Genomic DNA, 22,688 nt, shown 5'->3' with positions numbered 1-22,688 from the left:
GGTTGGCTCTTGTACTCGAAGGTGGGTGAACTGAAAAGGCAGGTCGGCGGCGGCCAGCAGTTACACGGGGTAGACCGGGTGCCGTGTGGACACATCCTCGCCGGTAGAGCTGTGTCAGGGTAGATAGGGGATATGCCCGTTTCAGAGAAGTGTCCATTTAATGGCTTTCCATTGTATCTACTCCTTCATTGACAAGAAAGGGAATGAGAACTCCACCCCCCGTCCGCCCGGAGGTGAGGTGTGTACGAAGGAACTGGCGCTGTGGGAAGCCTCGGGTGTCTTGTGAAAGTCCCTCCAATAGCTCCCCTCCTGGGTTCCGTTGTGAATTCTCATTTTCTTCTCCCCTGCATGTCATTTTAAACAAGGAAACGGGAAGGCAGACAATGAGGACGTTCCTTTTCTCTAGGTAGACCTCAGTTTCTAATGAGGGACCCGGTGGACTCGGCCCCTCCCTCCCCACCCCCAGCAGTGTTGGGCGGGGCCTAAAGTGGCCATCAGCAGGCAGGCTGCAATTAAAGGGGAATTAATTTACCTTTTGGAGCCTTACCTGTGACTGTGCAGAAATGGATAAGACAAAGGTGGCATCTCATTCAACTCAGCTGCCACCAAGGCTACATTGGCAGTTGCTAATAGCCCTTTAAATGCCTGCATACCAACAATGGCCTGTCTTTTTTTTCTTTTCTTTTCTTTCCCCTTTGTCAGAACCAATACAGGGCAGATGTGAAGTGGATGAAAGGCGCGGGCTGGGTCGCCGTCGGGTCATTAAATGTGGAGCAGGCGAAGAAGGCAGGAGAACTCATTAGCGAGGTGAGATTTCCTGACAGCCTGCAACAGGCCCGGCTGCATGAGGCATGTGGCATTTCTGTATAAAATTAAAATCATTTCCACTCAAAAGGCAAAGAAAAAGGGGAAGCTACATGAAAGACCTCCAACCCCACACGAGGGCTGGTAATTATAGAGAAACCACATACCAAACACACACCAGTAGGGGCCCATAGAGCCCTGGCAAAAACAAAGTGGGTGACAAATGATATGATGAATAATAATGACAATCAAACGGGAGCCCAATTGCTCCCCCACTAACTTACCTTTTTAATGAAGCAACACGGGAGAGATGATGAAAAGACACGTTTATTGCTCCCAGAAAGCCCTTTTGTGAGTTTATGCACATTGTCTCCCTTTCTTTCTGCCAGTATAAACAGCTTTTGAATATTCACGTGGTGTGGAACACGTAACATGGTTCCCTCTTGTTGCGGGGGGGAGGTCTTACTTCTATTTAAATCTCACTCCTGTCTACTTGTGGCCACCCTCCCTGGACCCTAAGGCATTCCGGCTTCATGAAAAGGGGCACTTCCTCACCTTGTAAGACAGCCTCATGGAGCAGATCAGGGTTGCTCAATCTTGGCGCTGTTGACATTTTGATCGTCTTTGTCGTGGGGACTGTCCTGGGCCTTGTAGGGTGTTTGGCAGCATCCCTGGCCTCTACCCACTAGGTGCCAGTAGCACCCTCTGCCCAGTTGTGACAACTAAAAATAATTCCAGACATTGCTGGAAGGTAGAGGCCCACTCGACTGGATACACCAGGTAGCTGTCCTTGGCTCACGCTCACAGAGAGGCTGCGCACTCCCAAACACCCCAGATCCACCCCTGCTCCTGTCTGTCTGGAGAGGGACTTATTCAGACACCAAGTAAGCATTTGTTTAGTTGCCTTCAGAGTTGCCTGGTCCTTCTGGACTTTTCTGGGCGGGGACCAGAGTGGCCGTAGCCCCAGAAGACTTCAGCCTCCGCAGTGAGTCCGCCGGGACCTTGTTTTGGTCCCAGGAGGAGACTGAATGTATACTTAAGACAGACCCCTGTGTTGGATTTTCAAACACACGTACTCAGCACTGGCATTTCCCAGTCAGAGAGCATTCTAGTTACCTGATACGTCTTGGAGCTGATTTGGAAAGCGGGCTCACTCTGGTTGGCCTAATTTTTAGAAACATTGGTCAGCATTCAAGGCTCAGAAGACCCTGAGAGCCTGGTGGAGACTGTACCGCCCTGGGAAGTTCTAATGAAGAAAAGGCCATCTTAGGAGGATGCCTGTGGGAAACTTACAGGAGCAAACATGTAGGTTTGAGGATTCATGGCCCCAAGCTCTCCATAGGGGACCCCTCATAACAAGACACAAAGAATAAAGACCATTATGCACGTCGTTTAGACTTCACAGTGATGCCTCCATGCATCCACGTCTGGCAGCAAAGGGATCTGCCTGGAGCTATCTACCCCACAAGGGTCTTAATTTTCCACCTCATTTTGCAAATTTACTCAACAAATTTGCTTACCTTCCATGCTTCAAACAAGTCCTCAAACTTCAGGAAGTCAGGACATCTTTTAGCACCTTTTCCCAACCATCTCGCTGCAGTCTGGCATGCTTCCAGGTTAGTGTCACATGGCTGACCTCTTAATTTTCAGACGGAACGTGAGGCTCCATCAGAAGAGCCATGAAAGCACCCCCACCTATCAGTGAAAGCAGCCGTCAGCAAACCTTTTTTTGTGAAGGACCAGATAGTAAATATTTTTGGCTTTATGGGGCCGCACGGTTTCTGTCACAACAGCTCACCTCTGTCATTGTAGCGTGAAAGCAGCCACGGGCAGTACGCAAATGAATGAGCATGGGGTGTTCCCATAAAACTTTATTTACAAAGTCAGGGGATGGATATTGAGCTGTGACTTCTTAAGACAACCCAGGATATGGGAGTGCTCATAAAATAATTGATTGGAGGCAAGGTAAGCTTCCTAATTCCATGAAGTTGGCAACTGTTCTATTCTCTTGAGAATGTGCTTTGATTGAAAGACAAATTCATTTAAGCACGATTTTTAGAATCAAAATGGGGTTTATAGGCTTTCACCAGCATTTGAATTTGTTGCTGTTGTTGTTTCAAACTGCATGATGACTCCCATTACCCTTCTCCTTGTTACTGTTAACCATTGTTAACCAAAACTGAACCGGGTTCAGAATTGGTTAGATGGTGTACGATCACTCACTGTTAAATGCGAGGGTTTTGACTGTGATCATCTCTGCCAAGTCCTTTCGTGGAAAGAAAATTAGACAGCTTCCATTGATAAATGCAACTATGAATGTTCTTTTCTTGCCTCGGAGACTCAACCTAAGATCTGTAAACAACTGTGAGGCACTATTTAAAGCCTATAAAAAAGACATCCTTTCCTAAGTGTGTCTCCCATAGCATTTTACTGGTATAACCTAATTTTGAGATGTTTTCTTTGCACCAGGTAGATAGACTTTAATGTTAATTGACACGAGGTTATTCTTAAATGGAAACAAATATTAACCTGAAGCCACCGAGGGTATAAAGATGGAGGAAGCCGAATAATAATTATGTTCACAAATTCACTCTAATCTCAAGCAACCTATGATTTTTCTCTTTCAAATGGCATGAAAGAGCCGCACAAAATTCACAGCTTTGATCTTTTTCTGCTCAACAGAAGAAGTACCGTCAGCATCCAGATGCTTTGAAGTTTACCAGCATTAAAGACACTCCGGAGATGGTCCAGGCCAGAATTAGTTACACCCAAGCAGTGGATGTAAGCGATAATGTATATACATTATGACTCTGAGAGTGGGCGCCTCTTTCAACCCTGCGATTGAAGCCGAGGGGTTCTTGGCTTGCTCCTTCAGTTGCTCTCGGGATGAAGGCGCGTCTTGTCCTTTGCTGAGGCTCACCTTAGCGGGGTGCTGCCTCATTAGGGTGTGGGGTGGGGTGTGTGAACGCTTTCAGGATGCCAACTGGGGCTCCGCCACCCCACAGCCCCAGGCTCACTTTTTCCTGTTTGGATGTCGGGAAGATTTGTCTGCGGTGGGGCCTCCCCCCCCCATCCCCCCCGCCCCGGCTCCTTTTGTTTTAAAGCATTGTTTGCAGAACTGGAACTTTTGGGGTGAAATTCTCAGTAGTTGGAACACTGAAGCCAGGCTCAGGGCTCCTGGGGTCTGAAGGACAGGAATTCTTCCTCTTGGAATTTCCCAAGGCTTTGGAAATGATTTGGATCTCGTGTATGTACCTTGGACTAAACTGCCAAGCCACGTCTCATCTCCCCAGTTTAATGTCAGCCGAGACCTGGCCTTTTGTCCTCTCAGCTCAGGGTTCATTGAAAGACGGGGTGCTATAAAAAGTCACCCGAGGACACCCGGTTTGGCTGACTCTGCTGAGAGAGGTCCACAGATCTCTGTGCAGGGCACACACGCCTGTGAAATATCTTCAAACCATTCAACTTGCTACGAGGAAAATCTACCAGCCTTATGGGGAGCGGTTTCAGAATGCTCCCCTATTTCCTAATTGGGCCAGGTATTCCGGTTGTGCCTTATTCGACAGGCATTCTGAAATGGCCCAAGCACCCGTCCAAGTATGTTCTGGGATGATTTAAAAACGCCCAGGCTTAGGAATGTATCCTATCTTGATAATCAGACATCAGGATCAAATTGGATTCTGAGAAACACGAACTTTTTTGTATGAAGGAAAACAGTACCTGCTTCTTCCTTACCCTAACCAACTCTAGGGGGCAGTGCTGTGATGCACAGAAACTTGGACACATCAGATACGATTCGGGGTGGAAAAAAGCCCAGTTTAGAAACTTTCTCTGTGGCTGTTGCCAGCGCCATGTGTCCCTGCTCACTACCAGAATATCCCAAAGCCCAAATCAGAATTCTGGGTGAATAGTGCCCTAGACCCACCCAGGAGACAGTTTTTAAAAAATATATATATTTTTTATTGATTTCTGAGAGGAAGGGAGAGGGGGAGAGAGATAGAAACATCCATGATGAGAGAGAATCATTGATCAGCTGCCTCCTGCTCGCTCCTACTGGGGATTGAACCTGCAACCCAGGCATGTGCCCTTGACCGGATTGAACCCGAGACCCTTCAGTCCACACACAGGCTGACGCTCTATCCACTGAGCCAAACCAGCTAGCGCAGGAGACAGTTTGAGCACAAGAATCCTTGCAATGGGAGAGGGATGAGGATTGATGTAAAGCCAGGGGAAACCTCACCTGTGGATGAGCCGTCGTCTCTCATGCCGCCTGAGTTTTGATGCCCTCTCTTCGCTTATATAGTTAATAACAAAATCACGGATGTTAACCGGACCTCATTTGTCATTTGACACCCGTCTCAGCCGTGTGCTACCAGTGGAGCGTTAACCCAGGGCGCAGTTTCAGCCTGTCGTGTTCTGAGCGGGGATGTAGAACTCGGGAGGGAATGAAGCGTGTGTCCCCGCGCTGGCTGTGAAATCCACACGGAGGCAGGGCGCCCGTGGTCCTGTCTCGGGGGAGGTGGCAGCTGCCTCACCTTTGTCGGCCGGAGTTTAACTTGGCTGATGGCTGCGTGGGGGAGGCTTCTGGGTTTAATGCGAAACCTCTCTCCGCCCACAGAGGTTATACAGGGAACAAGGAGAAAACATAAAGCATCATTACACGCAGACCGCCGACCTCCCGGAAGTCCTGCTGGCCAAGCTGAATGCCATGAATATCAGCGAGGTGAGGCTGGTGGAGGGGCACGGGTTTTCACGGTGGGGCCTCGGGACCTGCGCAGACACAGCATCCTGTGCCCAGAAGGGCCCCGCTTGGCGTGATGCTCTGTCATTGTCTTGGAATGTGTGATAGTTTTGAACAAGGGGCCCGCATTCCCATTTGCCCTGGGCCCTGCGGATTAGGTGGCTGGTCCTGCGGGAGCGTCAAGGTCATTTACAAGGAGGGGGCTAAGAGAAATGCCTTAGTGCAAGGGGCATGTGCACTGTGGGACTGGTATGTGGGCATCAGAATACAGCGGCTGTGGCGAGGAGAGACACGGGGGCCTTCACCTCCAGAGTCTCTGCCAGCCCCCCACCTGTTCCTTGACGGAGACAGCCGGGTTCTCTTTATCCTACGTAAAGAGCCACGCACGTACAGCCTCACGCCTCCTTCTTGCAGTTGGCCTGCTGCTCACAGAAATCTGGGTCTGTCTGCCTCCAAAGCTCTTGCTTTGTAACCCCCCGTCCCCTCCCCGCGCCCCCCGCCCTTTCCCATGGGTGGGCAGGAGCCGGGATCCAGCTCTTTGGTGATTTGTGCTAAACCCCAGGGATCTCTGACTTCCCAACTGGGAGACAGACCTACCACAAACCAGATTCCCGTTTTGGTAACGGGAGCTTGGGAAGCCAGCAGGCCACATGACGGTCTCTACTGGTGCACATCTTCCCAACAGACACGGTATAAGGAATCCTGGAGCAAGCTACGAGACGGCGGGTATAAACTGAGGCTGGACGCCATCCCATTCCAGGCGGCGAAGGCCTCCGGTGAAATCATCAGCGATGTGAGCATCCATCTCCGTTACCGTGGCAGCGTTTAATTCTAACCGATGTGGTTGCCTTCTGCCCCTGACCCCAGCCTGTGGATAATACCCTCTCCTCTCCCAACTGACGGTGGCAGGGCGATCAGATAACGACCAATGAGAAAGAACGTACCTGACAACAAAAGAACTGCCCTGGCTGGGGTACAAAGCCAGATGCTTTGTAAACATGGAGCCTGGGCAGATGAAATGCACCCTCCGCCCAGCGTGTTCCTAAAGCAGGTCCCTGTGCGGAGACTGCTGACAACGCACCCACCTTCTTCCAGCCTGGGCCGCCCGAGCGCTCACTCATCCTGCCATGTCACATCCCAGCCCTTTAGTCATTGGGAGTCTTGCATATGAAAGAACGGGCCCTTTGACGACTCCCACGTGTTTCTTTTAACTCACCCAGTCACTGTCAAAAGAACAAAACATTTTCGCCCAATGCCCACCTCTTCCATTCCGTGTCCCTTGTCCCCGAGCTGTTACTCTCTCCTGTTCTCTTTCCCTTTAGTACAAATACAAAGAGGCATTTGAGAGAATGAAAGGGCAGATGCTCGGCTCCCGGAGCTTGGAAGACGATATCAGCCTTGCGCATTCAGTGTACGCCAGCTCGCTGCAGAGTGAAGTGAGTGGGAGAAAAATGCCACAGAGCCGCACCCCCTCCCCCACCTCCCCACCCCACCCCCTACCATGCACCGCTGCCTAATGTCGATCGTCCTCTGGTTGCGGGGACTGTCTCTGTGGCATGGTCAGGCCCCTCGGCCCCTCTGGGTTTCAGCTTCTTCCTCCGTCAAGTGAGAGGTTGGGCTAGCTGACCCCTTACTCCTGCCAGGCTGGGAGTTCTATGATTTTTGCCCAACAGCCTCTAAAAGGGACCTGAAGTCTGGATTTGGATTGCAGAAGCGTTTTGTTGTGTCTGCAATGAATTCATTGCAAGCCTTTAAAAACGGGAACTTTCACATAAAAGTTTTAGGCTTCTGGCCAGAAGGCGGCTCTGGAGTCTGCAAAGCTACAGGTGCCGTTGATTACGGAGAGCTGCATTTAGAGGGGCCTGTGCCTTCCTGGTCATGCAGCCCTACCCCCTCGCCCCCTTGTCCCCCACTTCCTCCTTCACTTCTTTTTGCTGCCTGTCTGGCTCCTGGAGGCATCTCAGATTACAACCCTTGACTTCACCCCTCTGGATGCTGGCACATGTGTGTTCCCTGCCCCCTGGCACATATTAGTATATGTGGGACTTAGCTAGTAGTAGTGATGAAATCTGATATGTGGCAACATGTTACAGAGGACCAAACACTTTTACATGCAATGTCTCATTTAACCGTCAGACTCTCTCTGGGAACGTCATCTGTTTATTCATCCTGGGTGGGTGTACTGATAAGGAGACCTACGCTCTGGGTGGCTCAGCCCCTTGCCCAAGATCAGCTGGAAAGGGGAAGAGCCAGCTCCGCATCTTACACTCTTTCCACAACTTCTTGTGTTCTCTGCCTCAGTGTCCCCATTTCTAACATTGTTTTCCCCATTCTGTCGTGGGGTGCTGACCTAAGAGTATGGGGTTGGACATGAATTGTCCTTGGCTTTATGGTAGGGATGAGGGGAGGATTCGCGGGGGTGGGACTGAGGGTAGGCAGGAGTGGCTGCAGCTAAGAGGTGGTGATTACACATCTGACTCCCAAGAAGCCTGGAGTGAGCTTCACAGACCTGCAGACAGCTCCTCCCGGGACTCAGTGGAGCTTGTGGTCTGCCAACAGGCTCCTCCCTTTCTCCCCCGGGATGCGGGTTGGGCCCTTGGAAATATCCGCCCCTCCAAACTGGCTTCCTAGGTGGCCACCCACTACACCTGGCTCCCAGAGTTCCTGGGAGGGCATCCGATGCTTTGAAAAAGCTCTTCATAAGCTAGCTTGAGAGGAAACTCCTTGGTGTCTAGAACCTGAACTTGAGAAGGTGAAGGGAAGAGCCTGTGGTGGGAGGGCTCGGGTCCCCAAGCATCTTTTTGCCTCGGGAAAATGGGAAGAGCCCGTCTTGAGCGTTAGGACCTGGAGATTAGTTCTGTGTATTAAGCCAGTCCCCAAAGCAAGGAACCCCGTCCCTGCCAAGAACCTCCCCCAGACTTCCCTGGGACAGTGGCATGGCAGTCCCTGTCCCTGATGCCCCTGAGGCGAATGGTGGCTTTGAAATAGCTGCCGTGGATCTGTCTGCCCCTCTAGGTGAATTACAAGAAAGGCTTTGAGCGCTCAAAGGCGCAGTTCCATCTGCCGTTGGACATGGTCACCCTGGTGCATGCCAAGAAGGCGCAGAGCCTGGCCAGCGACCAGGACTACAGACACCCGCTCCCCCAGTACACATCCTTGGCGGAGGACCTGAGGCTCAGCTGTGCCAAGAGAGCTCACAAGTTGCAGAGCGAGGTAAGGAGACCTGGCCTCTCTCTCTCCCAGGGCTCTTTCCTCTCCCATTTGCCCACAAGGCACTGACCTGGCGGCTCCCTTTGGCTCAGTGGGGCCTCCAGAGAAGGGATACCCAAAACTTGGGGTTTCTTTGAAAACCCCCTCCCCCCATGTTCCTACCTAGCTCTTCATAGAAAGCACGCACAGCTGCACAGATCTAATAACAACAACCATCTATGGAGTGTTTCTGCTGAATTCCGAGCCTGGCGTTTTCATGCATTATCTCATTTAAACCTCAGAATGACCCTGTACTAATAGTCTTGGTCCCATTTTACAGAGAAATAATAGTGAGGCTGGAAGGAGTTGGGCAGCTTGCCCAAGGTCACGTGGCTGTACACGAGCAGGGGAACTGAGCCTGGAAGTGCATTCGTGGCTCACGCCTCTGTTTTCTGAAGCAGGCAGGGGACGGGGGAGGGGTAGGGGGGAGAGGGGGAGAGGATCTCCTCACTCCCAAGGAGATATAGGACGTCTCAGCAGCCTCCTTAGCTTGCCGGGCTCTTGTGCTGTAAGATTTGCATTAACGGGCCTGTGTCAGAAAGGAAACGGCTCCAGCCCGGCTTCCTGGTGTGGCTGGGCCTGCCAGCCCAGCAGCACTTAGATCTGGGTATCTGTCGTCTGCTCAGATTTTATGCCCGTGTGCGGCGTTTACTGAATGACAGAAGCTGACAGGAACCGCCGAGCAGTTGTAGGGACAGGAGCTGCCAGGCTCAGCTCGTGGGCCCTTTGTCACTTGAGCACAGCCCTCGCTGGCCCCGCCTCTCCTCCCGATAGCGATTTGAAGGCAGCGCGCCCAGCGGTACCTAGGTGGCTGAAGGGGAGTGGACTTGGGGGCCCTTTAAAGTGTCAGCCCACATCACTGAGGTAGCCACATGTGCCTTACTCAGCAGACTCAGGCAGGCCTTTGCGACATTCTTCTGGATTCATTCATTAGTTCTTTCTTAACCTTTGATTCATTCGTGCCACCCGCTGCTACTGGGTTTTGTTTTAGAAGACCTGTCAGACCATTTCCACGTTTGCCCCAAGTCGACTGACTTTCTAACCACCATCCGCCCCAGCGTTTATTTTCCTAATGAGCATTTACTAAGCTGTTGGCTGAGTATGAGACATCTGGAGAGACCGGCTTGGCCCTGAGTACCAGCCACGGCGCTGTCCTGTCCCGGGTCCTCTGGCTTCTCTCTGCTCCTTTGTTCTGCAAGTTTGGCTCTTCTGATTCCTAGTGTTTTTTGTAGAATGAGTACCGGTCGGACTTGAACTTCATGCGAGGGGTGGCCTGTGTCATTCCAGGCACGTTAGAGATCGAAGGGAGAAAAAGAGCGTCTGAACTCATCAGTGAGGTAACTGGGACTCGAGGGGTGAGGGCTGTCAGTATATTTCTACAGCAGAGGTTGTTGCATAGCCATCAGGTGTTTTTTGTTTTGTTTTTAAATATATTTTTATTGAATTCAGAGGTGAGAGAGAGAGAGAGATATCAGTGATGAGAGAGAATCATTGATTGCCTGTCTCCTGCATGTCCCACAATGGGGATCGAGCCCACAACCTGGGCATGTGACCTAACTGGGAATTGAACTGTAACCTGGTTCATAGGTCGATGCTCAGCTACTGAGCCATGCCGGCTGGGTACCATCTGTTTGTTGTTACTGTGAAAGTGAGTTATATGTTCCACTATTAACATTGGTGACTAGCCACTAACCTCTTGCCCGGCTTCTCTTCTTTGCACTGGATTCTCCATTCAGACCAAATGCCATTTAAGACAGCTTTGCAGCTAGCGAGTCAGTTCCGTTGTGAACATAAAAGAATTATTCACACTTCACTGACTCATTAGATGTATCTCCCTGTGTCCTTTTGGAGATTGGCGCTGTGGTGCAGTGTAGACAGGGTAGGCTTTAGAGACCAACAGCTGGAGGCTGAAATTCCACTCATTTGCTGTGTGACATCAAGCCAGTCACCTAACCTCTCTGAGCCTCAACATTTTAATCAGCCAAATGGGGATACTATTACAACCTTTGTTTAGTTTTTGTTAGGATTGGGACTCATTGAAGCTCAGTGCTTCTCTGGTGGCTGTACATGAAATGGTTGCTCTAAGCTGGATCATAGTTTCTTGGTAGAATTATAGAAGTTTAGAATTCTAAGCTCCTGGAATCTTGCTCGCCCTTGAGAGGGCTTTGGGACTTCTATTCATGGTAGATCAAGGACAGGAGGGCATAATGGAAGGCTCTGGAAGTGAAGGGTGGTCAGTGGCCAGATTGGGTAGTATTAGATGGGCTTATGGCTTGCTTACACCAGCGGAATTGGCCAAAGTTTAGATTTAACTTTGTGCTTCACTTTTCCAATGAAATCTCCAAAACAAGTGGTTTCTAAACCTTGTGGTGCATTGGAATTCTCATTGGATCCAGAGCCTTGGGTCCACTGCCGATTTACTGAATCCTGATCTCCCGGGGTGGGTGCAGGCATATGTACAGGTGTTTCTGGTATGTTCTCAACGCTGAGGAGCCCTGGATTTATAACGAGCAAAGGTTGGGAGCAGAACTGGAATTTCAGTAGTCACCTTCACATTCATAGCAAAGGGCTAGCTCTCCCTTTCCCGCTGGTTAAGCGTCTGATTCGGTCTGTCCTATGCTCCTCTCTGCTCCTCCATCCCATTGAATTCTGAGGCCATAAGAGCAAATGACAGACTAGGTTCCAGCTGACAGACTGCCAGCCTTTGCAAAAAGAGGTTTTATCACCAGTGTTTCAAGAGCTGGTTTTATATCTTACCACATCTTCTTATTCCTTCTCGTGTGTGAATTCAGAGCAAATACCGTCAGCATCCCCAGTCATTCAAGTACACAGCTGTGACCGACACCCCCAGCCTCCTTCAAGCAAAACTCAGCAACCAGATTACGAATGAGGTAAAGTCTCCCGCTGATGGCTTTGGAACGGGCTTTGGAGAAACTGCTAGATTGTTAAAAATATGTGTGACTGTGTGTGGGTTTGGGGAGGTGGTGGAAAGCCTGGGTGTTTGCATGGAGGTTTAGGAGAAGAGAACGCCATTATACGGAGCTTAAATATTTCCCCGAAGGAGGAGGCCCAGGTGGAAATCTGGTTGTCTTCCGTCTCGTCCAAGTGCAATCACAGACCAGCAGGCAGCATCTGCTTCTCCTGGGAGCTTGTTAGGAATGCTGAGCCCCAGGCCCCACCCCAGACCCACTGACTGCGTATTAACCTTTGAGACATGCTGGTGTGCCATTCATTTGTTCTGTCTCAGCAAATACTGGGTAACCACTTTTGCAGCGCCATTCTGATGGTTGTCGTGGGGAGATTTGTGGTGAGCCAAGGATAGCCCTAGAGCAGTGATGGCGAACCTTTTGAGCTCGGCGTGTCAGCATTTTGAAAAACCCTAACTTAACTCTGGTGCCGTGTCACATATAGACATTTTTTGATATTTGCAACCATAGTAAAATGAAGACTTATATTTTTGATATTTATTTTATGTATTTAAATGCCATTTAACAGAAAAATCAACCAAAAAATGAGTTCGCGCGTCACCTCTGACACGCGTGTCATAGGTTCGCCATCACTGTCCTAGAGTATGTTGTTTGTCAGACTTCTCGAATTTCTACCTCGTCGTGTCTTCTCACTCATCCTTTACCCAGTTTACACTTTAATACATCTATCGGAGGGGGAACCAAGGAAAGGAATCTCATGTTAAACCATCTTTTCAATTCTGTTTCTTCTTAGTGGCTGTCGGACAAGCTTGAAATAGAAAGTGAACTTGGCAGAGAATTAAATTTTGCATCATCTTTAGTTTATAAGATACTCCCCCTGACTCTAACTCTTAGAAGTCGGTTGAGATTTGGCTATTTCTACTATTAGTTCCCACTCTCACTTGGGATAAGTACATCCAAAGGGCTTCTTTCATGAGTTGTAAGTTTTAAATTCCTGTTGAACCTTTCTTGTTTGAGTGGTGAGCTGGATGCTGTGGGGTAACAAAACCTGTTATGGCCTCAAAGAGCTCAGCCACCACAGACCCATTTCTCATCACGCGAATAAATGCTTTTGCCCTGGCGGAGACCCCTCAGGCCGGCCCTGGGGTGGCTGCCCCTGTGGCAGGATCTGCGGTTTTAGGAAAGAACACAGACTAGGGTTTGGGAACGTCCCTTACACATCGCAGCGTTTCTCCTACACTTCCCACGTCTTCGTGTTGTCTTGACACTGAGTCCTTGAGGGAAAAGTTTATGTGGGAAGAACGTTGAGATTGACTTCCTAAATGGTTTTTCTTTCCTCAGACTATTATTGAGTGAAGTGTAGGGGAGGAAAAAAACACCTTTTTCTTTCCCTTCTGAGGGTCTGGGCCAGGGCTCTGTGACAAAAGACAGATTAACGAGAGAAAAGCACAGACGTTTATTTAATATGCATGTCAGGTGGTAGGGGAGCCTTTGTAAAGAAACGAAGACCTGAAGACATGGTTAAGCCCGAGCGTTATTACACTGGGTTTGAGGAAAAGTGAAAAGTCGTGGGGAAATGTGACAGGACAAAGGGTATCCGCTAAGTGTAGGAAAGTGGGGGACATTCAGCAAGGTCTGTTTGCTCAGCTCCTTTCCGCGTCCTGCGGCGTCCCTTTCGTCTTCGGAGATAAGGATGCTGTTTCCTCAGGTGTAGGGAGGGCACCCGCACCGGAGGGGCTCGTGACCTGCCTGGGGGGGGGGGGGGGAGCCAGAGAGCATCCTTGTAGCACCTGCACTTCTCACATCCCTTCCGCTTGGGTGCCCTGTTTGGAGGTATCACGTCCTGAGCCCTACCTATCAAAAGTAACTTGCAGTCTCTTATTATACATTTTATGTCACGCAATTCGACTCATGCAAAAAGCTTTCGTGGAAAGAAACATCTTGCCCAAGGCTGCCGGTGCACCCAGGGCACAGCGAATGGCCTTGTACAGATGTGTTTTCCGACTGCGAGCGAGGGAGGGCCTCCAGGCCTGCAGACATGCACCGCGCTGATCTTCTTGCTTTTCTTGCTTTTCCTGTCTTTCTCTTTGCCCAGCGTCTCTACAAAGCAGCCGGGGAGGATGCGAGACACCAGTACACGATGACCCTGGGGCTGCCCGAGTTCGTCCGAGCGAAAACCAATGCGGCCAACCTGAGTGACGTAAGCCTTCCTTGTTGCTGAAGTTCAGGCGCACGCCAAAGCCACGTATGTCTGTGACGTGACCTAACAGTGACCCTTCCAGCGTTCACAGGAACGTGAAAACACACACACACACACACACACACACACACACACGTGTCTTTTCGATGCGCATGTTAAATAGACCTTTTCACAAATGTGTTACGTTCATAACCTGTCAGAGCCCACGACAGCGACAGCAGGTGTGCTGATGAGATTTTCTTTGCAAAACAGAAAGCTCTCGCTTGTCAGAAATAGATCCTGGGACACGGTGCTACAGAATGAAAGGGGTAGCCTTTGTTCATTGATTCATGTAATTTTTTTTTAAAGAAAATCTACATGTGTTTCCATTGTAGGCAAAATACAAGGAGTCTTGGCATAATCTCCGTGCTCAAGGCTACAAGCTGACAATAGACGCGCTCCCCTTCCAGGCTGCTCGGGTCTCTGGAGATATCGCCAGTGATGTGAGTGGAATGATATGACCTTCCGTCTCGCCTAATTTCTGTTAACTTCATGTAAAACCAGGTCTGCAGCTGATTTTCCTGAATTAAAGCAAATCTCTCGCCGTGTGAGACAGGATGTCACCTGCAGAATATATTAGTTACGAATGAGATTCTCTGACAGAGGGAGGGGAAGCGAGCTTTTGTTAATCAGAAGCTAAATTCAGACAACGGTCTCGGGCAGGAAGGAGATGGTGATTTATTTCTAATTGCGATGTCGAGGCCACCGTCCCTCTGGACCCGGGGAACTGCCTGCTTTCTCACGCCACCCAGAATTAGAGAGAAAACGCGCCAGAGAAATTGTACTGAGCCCGAGCACGTCTCGCTCCGGGCTCTCTGCAGTTCCACACGCCGGCTGTGTGCTAGGATTTGCTGGCTGTGTGCAGACGCTCTGTTGATGGCGTCCATCGCGTTGGGGCATGAAGGTGACTTTCTCTTCCACACAAACAAGTCACTGAAAACGTGGACTTCAGATAAACGGGTCCTGTCTTTTGGGTTTCACGTTTTGCCAAGTGCGAAAGGATACATTTATTTTTAACCCTTTTTGATGAACTCCTCTTGGCCACAGGAGACGCGGGCAGTGTGGAGAGTGGGGCCCTCGCTTTGGTCCCGAGGACCTGGCTGTAATTAGAAAGGAAGGATGGGGGGATGTTTTAATTGTTGGTCCCCCAGGCAGGAAGCCTGCTCCCAGGCTGGCCTCACTGTGGCTTTTCTTATAATCATCACTTCCTACTGTCAGAACAGGTGACTTTTCTAGGGTCTGCGGTGAGAACGTGCAGGTGGGATTTCAGCAGGTGGCACGCCAGCCCCTGACCCGCGGGCCTTCTCTTCCAGTTTCTCTACAGACATGACTTTGTGAAGGAGCGAGGGAGGCTGATCGGGGCGCGGAGTGTCAGCGACGACCCCCGGCTCCGGCACTGCCGGCGGGTGGGCCAGCTGCAGAGCGAGCTCCAGTACAGGAGGCAGGCAGTGGGCAGCCAAGCACAGTACCACCTGCCCATGGACATGGTGCACCTGGTCCACGCCAGGAAGGCCCAGGCCCTGGCCAGCGACCACGACTACAGGACACGGTGCCACGAGTTCACGGCGCTGCCCGAGGACCTGAAGATGGCCTCGGCCAAGAAAGCTCACGCCCTGCAGAGTGAGGTAGGGGCACCTGGTGGGTCAGACACCAGCTCCTGACCCTCCTCCTACTATCAAGCCTGGGTATAACTTACAATCTCTGCTCCCTCCTTAGCCTGTCAGACACTCCCTATGCCCAACAACGACTTGCTCAGTCTGTGTTATCTGGGTTGGAGTTAGTCAATCCGTCATTCAACAAATATTTATTGAGCACCTACTATGCACTGGGTGTTATTCTAGGTGCTGGGACTATAGCAGCCAACAAAAAAAGGCAAAAGTCCTGTGCTCTTGGAGGTTCCATGATATGGGAGCGAGATAAAATAGGATAAGTCGAATATTTAGTGGGGTGCCTGCTGTGGAGACAGACAAAGCAGAGAAGTGGGCTAGGAGGGTGTGATTGTGTGTATGTGTACATACACACGTGCAATGGAAGATGGGGTCATGGAAAAGGTGGCATTTGTGCAAAGAGCAAAGAGATGCTGGAAGGGAATGGCGCTCTCCAGCAAACAGAATAGCAAATTCAAAGGCTGAGCCCAGAGCAGGAGCAGTCTCAGCATATTTGAGGCCAGAGTGAAGCATGAGGGTGAGTGGGGCGGACGTCGCAGGGTCCAAGAGAGAAGTAGGGGCTCAATCATTAATGGCAGGAGTGATGGTGATGATAGAAAAGTCATTGTCTCGCAGCTGACACTGATTGAGTGATCACTGTTACTGTCACCCTCGCTATGGTGCTGTGAAGTAGGGCCCATTGTTACTCATGTTTCATTTTATTTTTTTAAATATGTTTTTATTGATTTTTTAGAGAGAGAGAAAGGGGGAGGGACACAGAGATAGAAACATCGATGAAAGAGGAACATCATCCATTGGCTGGCTCCTGCAGGCCCCCTACTGGGGCTGGAGCCTGCAACCTGGGCATGTGCCCTGACTGGGAATCGAACAATCCACCTCTTGATTCCTGGGTCGATGCCCAACTGCTGAGCCACACCAGCCAGGCTCTTACCCCTGTGTTTAAGATGAGGTCACCTGGGAAGTGTCGACGCAGGGCTGGCTCCGGAGCCCACACTTGGTACCATCCTGCCCTTCCGGAGGGAGCTCCCTGCAGGGGAGTCATGGTTCCTACAGCTCAGAGCAGACACTGAGGCCCAGAAAGAGGAGGTCCTCTCCCAGGCAAGGGCACCACGCAGGCTGGCAGGTAGCACCAGCCCCGCCCAGGTCAGCTCCAGTCCCAGGCCCCCTCCAAGCTGGGGCCCTCGGCGGGGACATGGCAACGAGGGTAGCGTGTGGTCAGCACGTACGGGCTGTGTGCGCATTGGCTCTCTAGGCCCAGGAGGGAGGCGCTCTCATTTCAGAGCACAGACCACGGGACTCTTGTCACATCCACCCTCATCACCCATGTCGGGGTTTCTCAACTCTGGCACCTTTGACATTTGGGGCTGGAGAATTCCTTGTCGTGGGGGCCGTCCTGGCAGCATCCAGGCTTCTACCCAGTAGATACCAATAGCACCCACCTTCCCCCAGTGTGACAGTCAAGTATGTCTTAAAGTATTTCCAGATGTACCTGGGGGACAGCAGTGCACCTGGGGGAGAAGCCGTTTCTCAGTTGAGAACTGGTCTGTGTGAGGCACGCAGCACGGTGCCTGGTCCATGGAAAACACCAGGAAGAATGAGCTGTTCTGATGACGTTCCCTACACCAGGCCTCCCAATTCTGGTCGCCCTCAGGCAATGACTGTTCTTAGTTTGCTTATGGCACAGGCACATTATTCTGAGCACATGATTGATGATTAAGGATGATACAATGATTGAATGAACGAATGATGTTCCAGTTATTGTTACAATTTCCTGGAACTACAGGGTGGCGCTGTTCACTCGCAGGCTGAGTATGGGGCAGCTTGCCCAGGGTCACAAACTGGCCGGGAAATGGCTTGTTCAAGACCATGGAGCCAGTACCAGGCCAAGCGGGCACTTGTCTCCTGACTCCGGCTCAGAGCTCTCCAGCTCCCCCAGGTGGCCGGATTAGGAAACCCAGGTGCTCTAGCTCCTGAGGTGTCTCTCCAGGGCCCCAGGTGCGGCATGCCCAGAGGACAGCAGCTGGTGGCACTTCTGAGACTCTGAACAATCGTTTGAACATCAAAATGGTCCTGTAGGTGGAAATAAGAACCCCGCCTTTGCAGGATGGTGTGTGAACAGAACGAGAGGAGTCTAAAGCAATGCACACCTTATGCAAGGCAGTGATTATTATAATGATTCTTATTAGGATGACAAATATACCCTTCCCGTGGCCACCTCCTGGGCGCAACTGCTGACACGCTCCTGTTAGAAATCAGGGACCCAGCCTGGCCATTGTGGATCAGTGGTTGAGCGTCGACCTATGTATGAACCAGGAGGTCAGGGTTTGATTCCTGTTCAGGACACATGTCCAAGTTGCAGGCTCAATCCCCAGTAGGGGGCGTGCAGGAGGCAGCCGATCAGTGATTCTCTCTCATCTCTTTCTCCCTCTCCCTTCCTCTCTGAAATCAATAAGAATAAAAATAAAAAAGAAATCAGGGACCCAAATACTTAGCCTGTGCTACAACACAGTGTGTGAATCTGCAGGTGGCTTCCAGGCCTTACTGTGTGCAAGGAAAAAGGGTGAGGCTGCCACATGGGGATGCCAGGTTCAGCCAGGCTGCTCGAGAAGGTCTCTTATTATCTTAGAATCCTTCTTCGAAGCCATCTCTGGGTAGCTGCGTCTTCTCGACCCCCCTCCAGGCCCCCCCCTTTTTTTTATCGTGAACTCTGAGGCAGGCGTGTTGTTTTTAGGGTGTGTGTGAATAGTCAAAGCTGGGCCGGGAGCTGAAATATTAATAGACCGTCCATTTTATAAGAGAGTCGGAGGCGCAGTCAGATCTTCGGGGAACCCGCATCTTGCTTTCTGACTTACCTGCGATTGTACTGTGCAGCACAACAAAAGGCGAGTTGAAAGAGCGCTCCCCACTTCATCTTGCTTCTGAAAGGAGCAAGGCCCGGCTGTGAAGAGGCCCTGTAGGATTATTCTCTCTAACTTAGAAATTTATCCAATTTTCTCTGTTCTTCATCAGAGTGGAAGGCATAAGCTTTGCCGGTGTAGACTGAAAGATCGTGCTCTAAAAAGCAGTGTGGTTGACACGGGGTTTTGAAACCTGCTCCTGAACCCGAGTGATGTCTCCTGCATCAGTTGGGAAGCAGAGTGGGATTTGCACGGGGGCATTCACCAGCAGACAGTACATCAGAGACGGACCCTCTTTGAGGCCGGCTGCGAGGGCCCCTGTGAATCCTGAAATGAAAGGGAACTAACAAGGCTGCAAGGCCGGTCTCTGGAGCGATATTTTTGCGTTACGGCAGAGCTGATGTCTAAATTAGAGGAATGCTATCAACTTTGTTTAGATCCAAATTTTAGATTTCCTCAGAGGGTCTTTTTCCATCTTTAAAAATGCCTAATAGCCATAAAGCGAAGAAGAGAAGCATGCATGCGCAGGCTCACCGTCAGCGATGGTGGGCAGATCAAGGCATAGTAGTAAGGTTAAGGCTTTCGGAACCCCTCACCAGACCCATTGTCTTAAAGCACTGCTTCGTTTCTCCCAGGAATGATGCTGCAGATTTAATCTTCTGAGTTCTTAACAAAAAAAACAAAAAGAAGGGAAAGCCTTAGCCCATTTTTTGTAATATAAGCACATCATGACTAACAGTGGGAGGAGGGGGTAAACTGAGGCACAGAAAGGTTAAAATGGCTTGCACACAAGTCTAAAGATACATTTAGCTGGTTGTATCTGAGTTTGGTCCTGTTTTTAGAGTCCTGCTCTCATGGTCCCCTCCACTCCGCCCACTACCACAAGGGAATAAAACACCTAGCGAATAGAGTAGCCTTTGCCCCCAAATACGCCCCAGTGTTTTTTTTGTTGTTGTTTTTTTGTTTGTTTTTGTTTGTTTGAGCACAGAGTGGTTGCTATGAACTCCAGGCATCAGAGAGAGAAACTGAGTCACATATTGGTCAAGTGACTTGGTCCAAGTCACAGCAGGTTGGACCCGGAGCTCCAAGCACTTTTATCATGGGGAGTGCGGAAGTGTTTCCGTTGAGGCAGTTGGTCAGTCACGTGGCTGCCAGAAGGCAGCAGCATCCTGGGCTGGTGCTCGGCCTGGAGCACATCTCAGCCCTTCCTTTACAAGGGCATTCCCACAGGTCTGCATCCTCCGCTTCCGGTCCTGCCATCACGCTGGCGGGTTCTGGTTGTGTCTTACACACGATGCACTATTTAATCCCTGGCAGAGTGCACACATTCAAACACCTTCGCTTAACATCATGCAGGTGTCGCGATGTTGTGATGGAGCGTTATGACCAAAGCCCCCACAGGCTCAGACCTTCCCTGATGAAATGTTCTTCTTTCTGCAGTTCCGCTACAAGTCAGACCTGATGGGCATGAGGGGCACAGGATGGCTGGCGCTGAGCTCCCCGCAGATAGAGAGTGCAAAGAAGGCTGGAGAGCTCATCAGCGAGGTACCACCCACCTGCCTCTACTGCGACTACAGCCTAGCCCTAACCTCCTTCTGCAGAGGGGACCTATTTGTGGGGGGGGGGGCGGTTCCCAAGAGAGCCCCATGGCCACTGAACGCCCAGTATTCTTCCAGGGCCATTTGCAGCCAAATCCCAAAAGGGAACAAGCTTTCTCTCCAAGTGAATTCTTTGCTGAGGAGTTAAAGACACGTTCAGATTGGGCGGTGAAAGATGGAAGATGCATTAACAGCGGTTCTCAACCTGTGGGTTGCGACCCCTTTGGCGGTCGAACGACCCTTTCACAGGGGTCGCCTAAGACCATCCTGCATATCAGATATTTACATTACGATTCATAACAGTAGCAACATGACAGTTATGAAGTAGCAACGAAAACAACTTTATGGTTGGGTCACAACATGAGGAACTGTATTTAAAGGGCCAGAAGGTTGAGAACCACTGCATTAGAAGGTTCTCAATAGATACATTGTGAGCAATATAATCTAAACGGGCCCATCGTTTTCATGGGGCAGGGCACAGAATTTACCACTCACCTTCTCAGTTTACTCAGGGTATCCAGGGTTTCTCTGATTGCAGGTGTTCAAAGATGCACAGGGATAGTTTCATTAACTGAACTCTCACCATTTAAAAAAAAATTTTAATTGATTTTTTTAGAGAGAGAGGAAGGGAGAGGGATAGAGAGATAGAAACATTGATCGGCTGCCTCCTGCACTCCCCCTACTGGGGATCGAGCCCGAAACCCGGGCATGTGTCCTGAACGGGAATCAAACTGGTGACCTCTTGGTTCATGGGTCGATGCTCAACCACTGAGCCACACTGGCCTGGCTGAACTCCCACCGTTTATTTTAATGGCCGGGGATTCTTGCCCTGGGATCCCCTCCAGGGTGCTGCATCCAGAAAAATGCCTGACATTCAGCTGTTACGTGGGTATCTTTGCCTCCTTTTTACAGACCAAGTACCGGAAAAAACCAGACAGTCTCAAGTTCACCTCAGTGGTCGACTCCCCGGACCTGGTTCATGCCAAGAACAGCTACCTGCACTGCAGTGAGGTGGGTGTTTTCTCGTCACTCCTTCCAGGCTCACGGCACTGGGTCGTGAGCTCAGTGGTCAGTGCTGAGCAGCACGGGCTCCCCATAGGATGGCTGTGTGTGAAAAACCTGCTTGCTACCCGGATGATCTCGGGCCAGTAACTTCATTGCTTCCAACCTCAGTCCCTTTATTAGAAAGAAAGGGAATGACAGCACCCATTTCATAAGATGCAGTGAGTTAAATGAGGATTAAATAAAAGCACATGAAGCTTTTAGCACTGGAACATAGGAAGTCCTCAGTAAATGTTCCTCATTATGGTTTGATTCATAACTGTAACAATAATAATACTAAGTGTTATTGATGATCCCTTACCAGATACTAAATCAGATACAGTGGGGCCTTGACTTATGAGTGTCCCAACTAACGAGTTTTTTGAGATACCAGCTGTTTCTCGGCCGATTTTTTGCATTGAGTTGATAGAGTAATTTGAATTAACGAGCTCCTTAACGAGCTCAGTCTCAGAACGAATTAAACTCGTAAGTCAAGGTCCCACTGTATATCCTTTTTTTAAATTGATTTTAGAGAGAGGAAGGGAGAGAGAGAGAGACATCGATGTGAGAGAGAAACATTGATAGGCTGCCTCTTATACATGCTCCAATCTGGGATCGAACCCACAACCTTTTTGGTATATGGGACGGTGCTCCAACCAGTTGACCCACCCAGCCAGCTAGGGTGATCAGATACATCTTAATTATTGATAGATGGTAATGGAATTATCAGCTTAACACAACCCAGGTAGAAAAGAACAGCTATGCTAAAAGCTTCTTTCTGCTTTACTGTCTGTATGAGTTAGCCCCATTTCCTCGCTCCTGCATTGATTTCAAAGAATAGGAAGTTAACTGTTATTTCTCTGAAAGTGTCAGAGATTTCAGTTCTGTACACACAGTGACAAAGCTGTGCCAGCCTCCCTCGAAATCTGAATGCTCTCCCACTCACGTTGGCAAAGCCCGCAGTGAACTTGGGGAAGGATCAGAAAATTAAGTATTAAATTCTCCTCTCGGAGCACAGATGGGACTCCAGTACTTCTTGAAATTGTGTGCAAGCCTTAAAGTGCTGCTCTAAACGTAACAGCTAAGATAAAGAGTGAGCTTTAAAACTGTGTCTTTCCGGGACCCCGAAAACTATGAAAACTTCACTTTTCTGAGCACATGTTAAAGTGTCCTACATAATAAAAACCTAATATGCAAATTGTCCCCTCAACCAGGATTTCAACCAGGGGGCAGGGCCAGCTGGCCCCGCCCCGGCCAGCAGCGTCAGGCAGCCGGGGGAAGGGAGGCCCCTTGGTAGTAGCAGCTGCTAGGGACCCTACCCGTGCACGAATTTCATGCACTGGGCCTCTAGTTTTAGAATGAAAAGACTAATTAGTTCTTGTGTCATCTTGAGGCATCTTATTATGAGTAAAAAGCTTGAACGCTGTTCAGCTGCAAAGATTCTCCGAAGTAGCCACACTCTTGACACTGTTCGTAAAGCACACGGTGGCGCCCACAGGATGCTGGTGGAGTGACCCATTTGGAG

General features: G+C 50.1%; 1 protein-coding gene across 4 annotated transcripts in view; it reads left to right on the top strand.

Moving 5' to 3' along the window:
• Positions 1-22,688, top strand: part of NRAP (nebulin related anchoring protein) — a 67,268-nt gene that overhangs the window by 36,971 nt on the left and 7,609 nt on the right. For all 4 annotated transcript variants that reach the window (XM_059661456.1, XM_059661457.1, XM_059661459.1 and 1 more), the window contains 13 exons: positions 703-807; positions 3,487-3,585; positions 5,423-5,527; positions 6,231-6,338; positions 6,868-6,981; positions 8,561-8,758; positions 10,027-10,131; positions 11,587-11,685; positions 13,817-13,921; positions 14,296-14,403; positions 15,274-15,585; positions 19,965-20,069; positions 21,035-21,133. In XM_059661456.1, coding sequence (XP_059517439.1) covers positions 703-807; positions 3,487-3,585; positions 5,423-5,527; positions 6,231-6,338; positions 6,868-6,981; positions 8,561-8,758; positions 10,027-10,131; positions 11,587-11,685; positions 13,817-13,921; positions 14,296-14,403; positions 15,274-15,585; positions 19,965-20,069; positions 21,035-21,133 — 1,662 coding nt within the window. The remainder of the gene's footprint in view (positions 1-702; positions 808-3,486; positions 3,586-5,422; positions 5,528-6,230; positions 6,339-6,867; positions 6,982-8,560; positions 8,759-10,026; positions 10,132-11,586; positions 11,686-13,816; positions 13,922-14,295; positions 14,404-15,273; positions 15,586-19,964; positions 20,070-21,034; positions 21,134-22,688) is intronic.

The sequence above is a fragment of the Myotis daubentonii genome, chromosome 13 (genome assembly GCF_963259705.1).
Source record: "Myotis daubentonii chromosome 13, mMyoDau2.1, whole genome shotgun sequence".
NCBI classification, from domain to species: domain Eukaryota; kingdom Metazoa; phylum Chordata; class Mammalia; order Chiroptera; family Vespertilionidae; genus Myotis; species Myotis daubentonii.
Note: the sequence above shows the minus strand (reverse complement) of the source record. Positions and strands in the feature narration are given on the sequence as shown.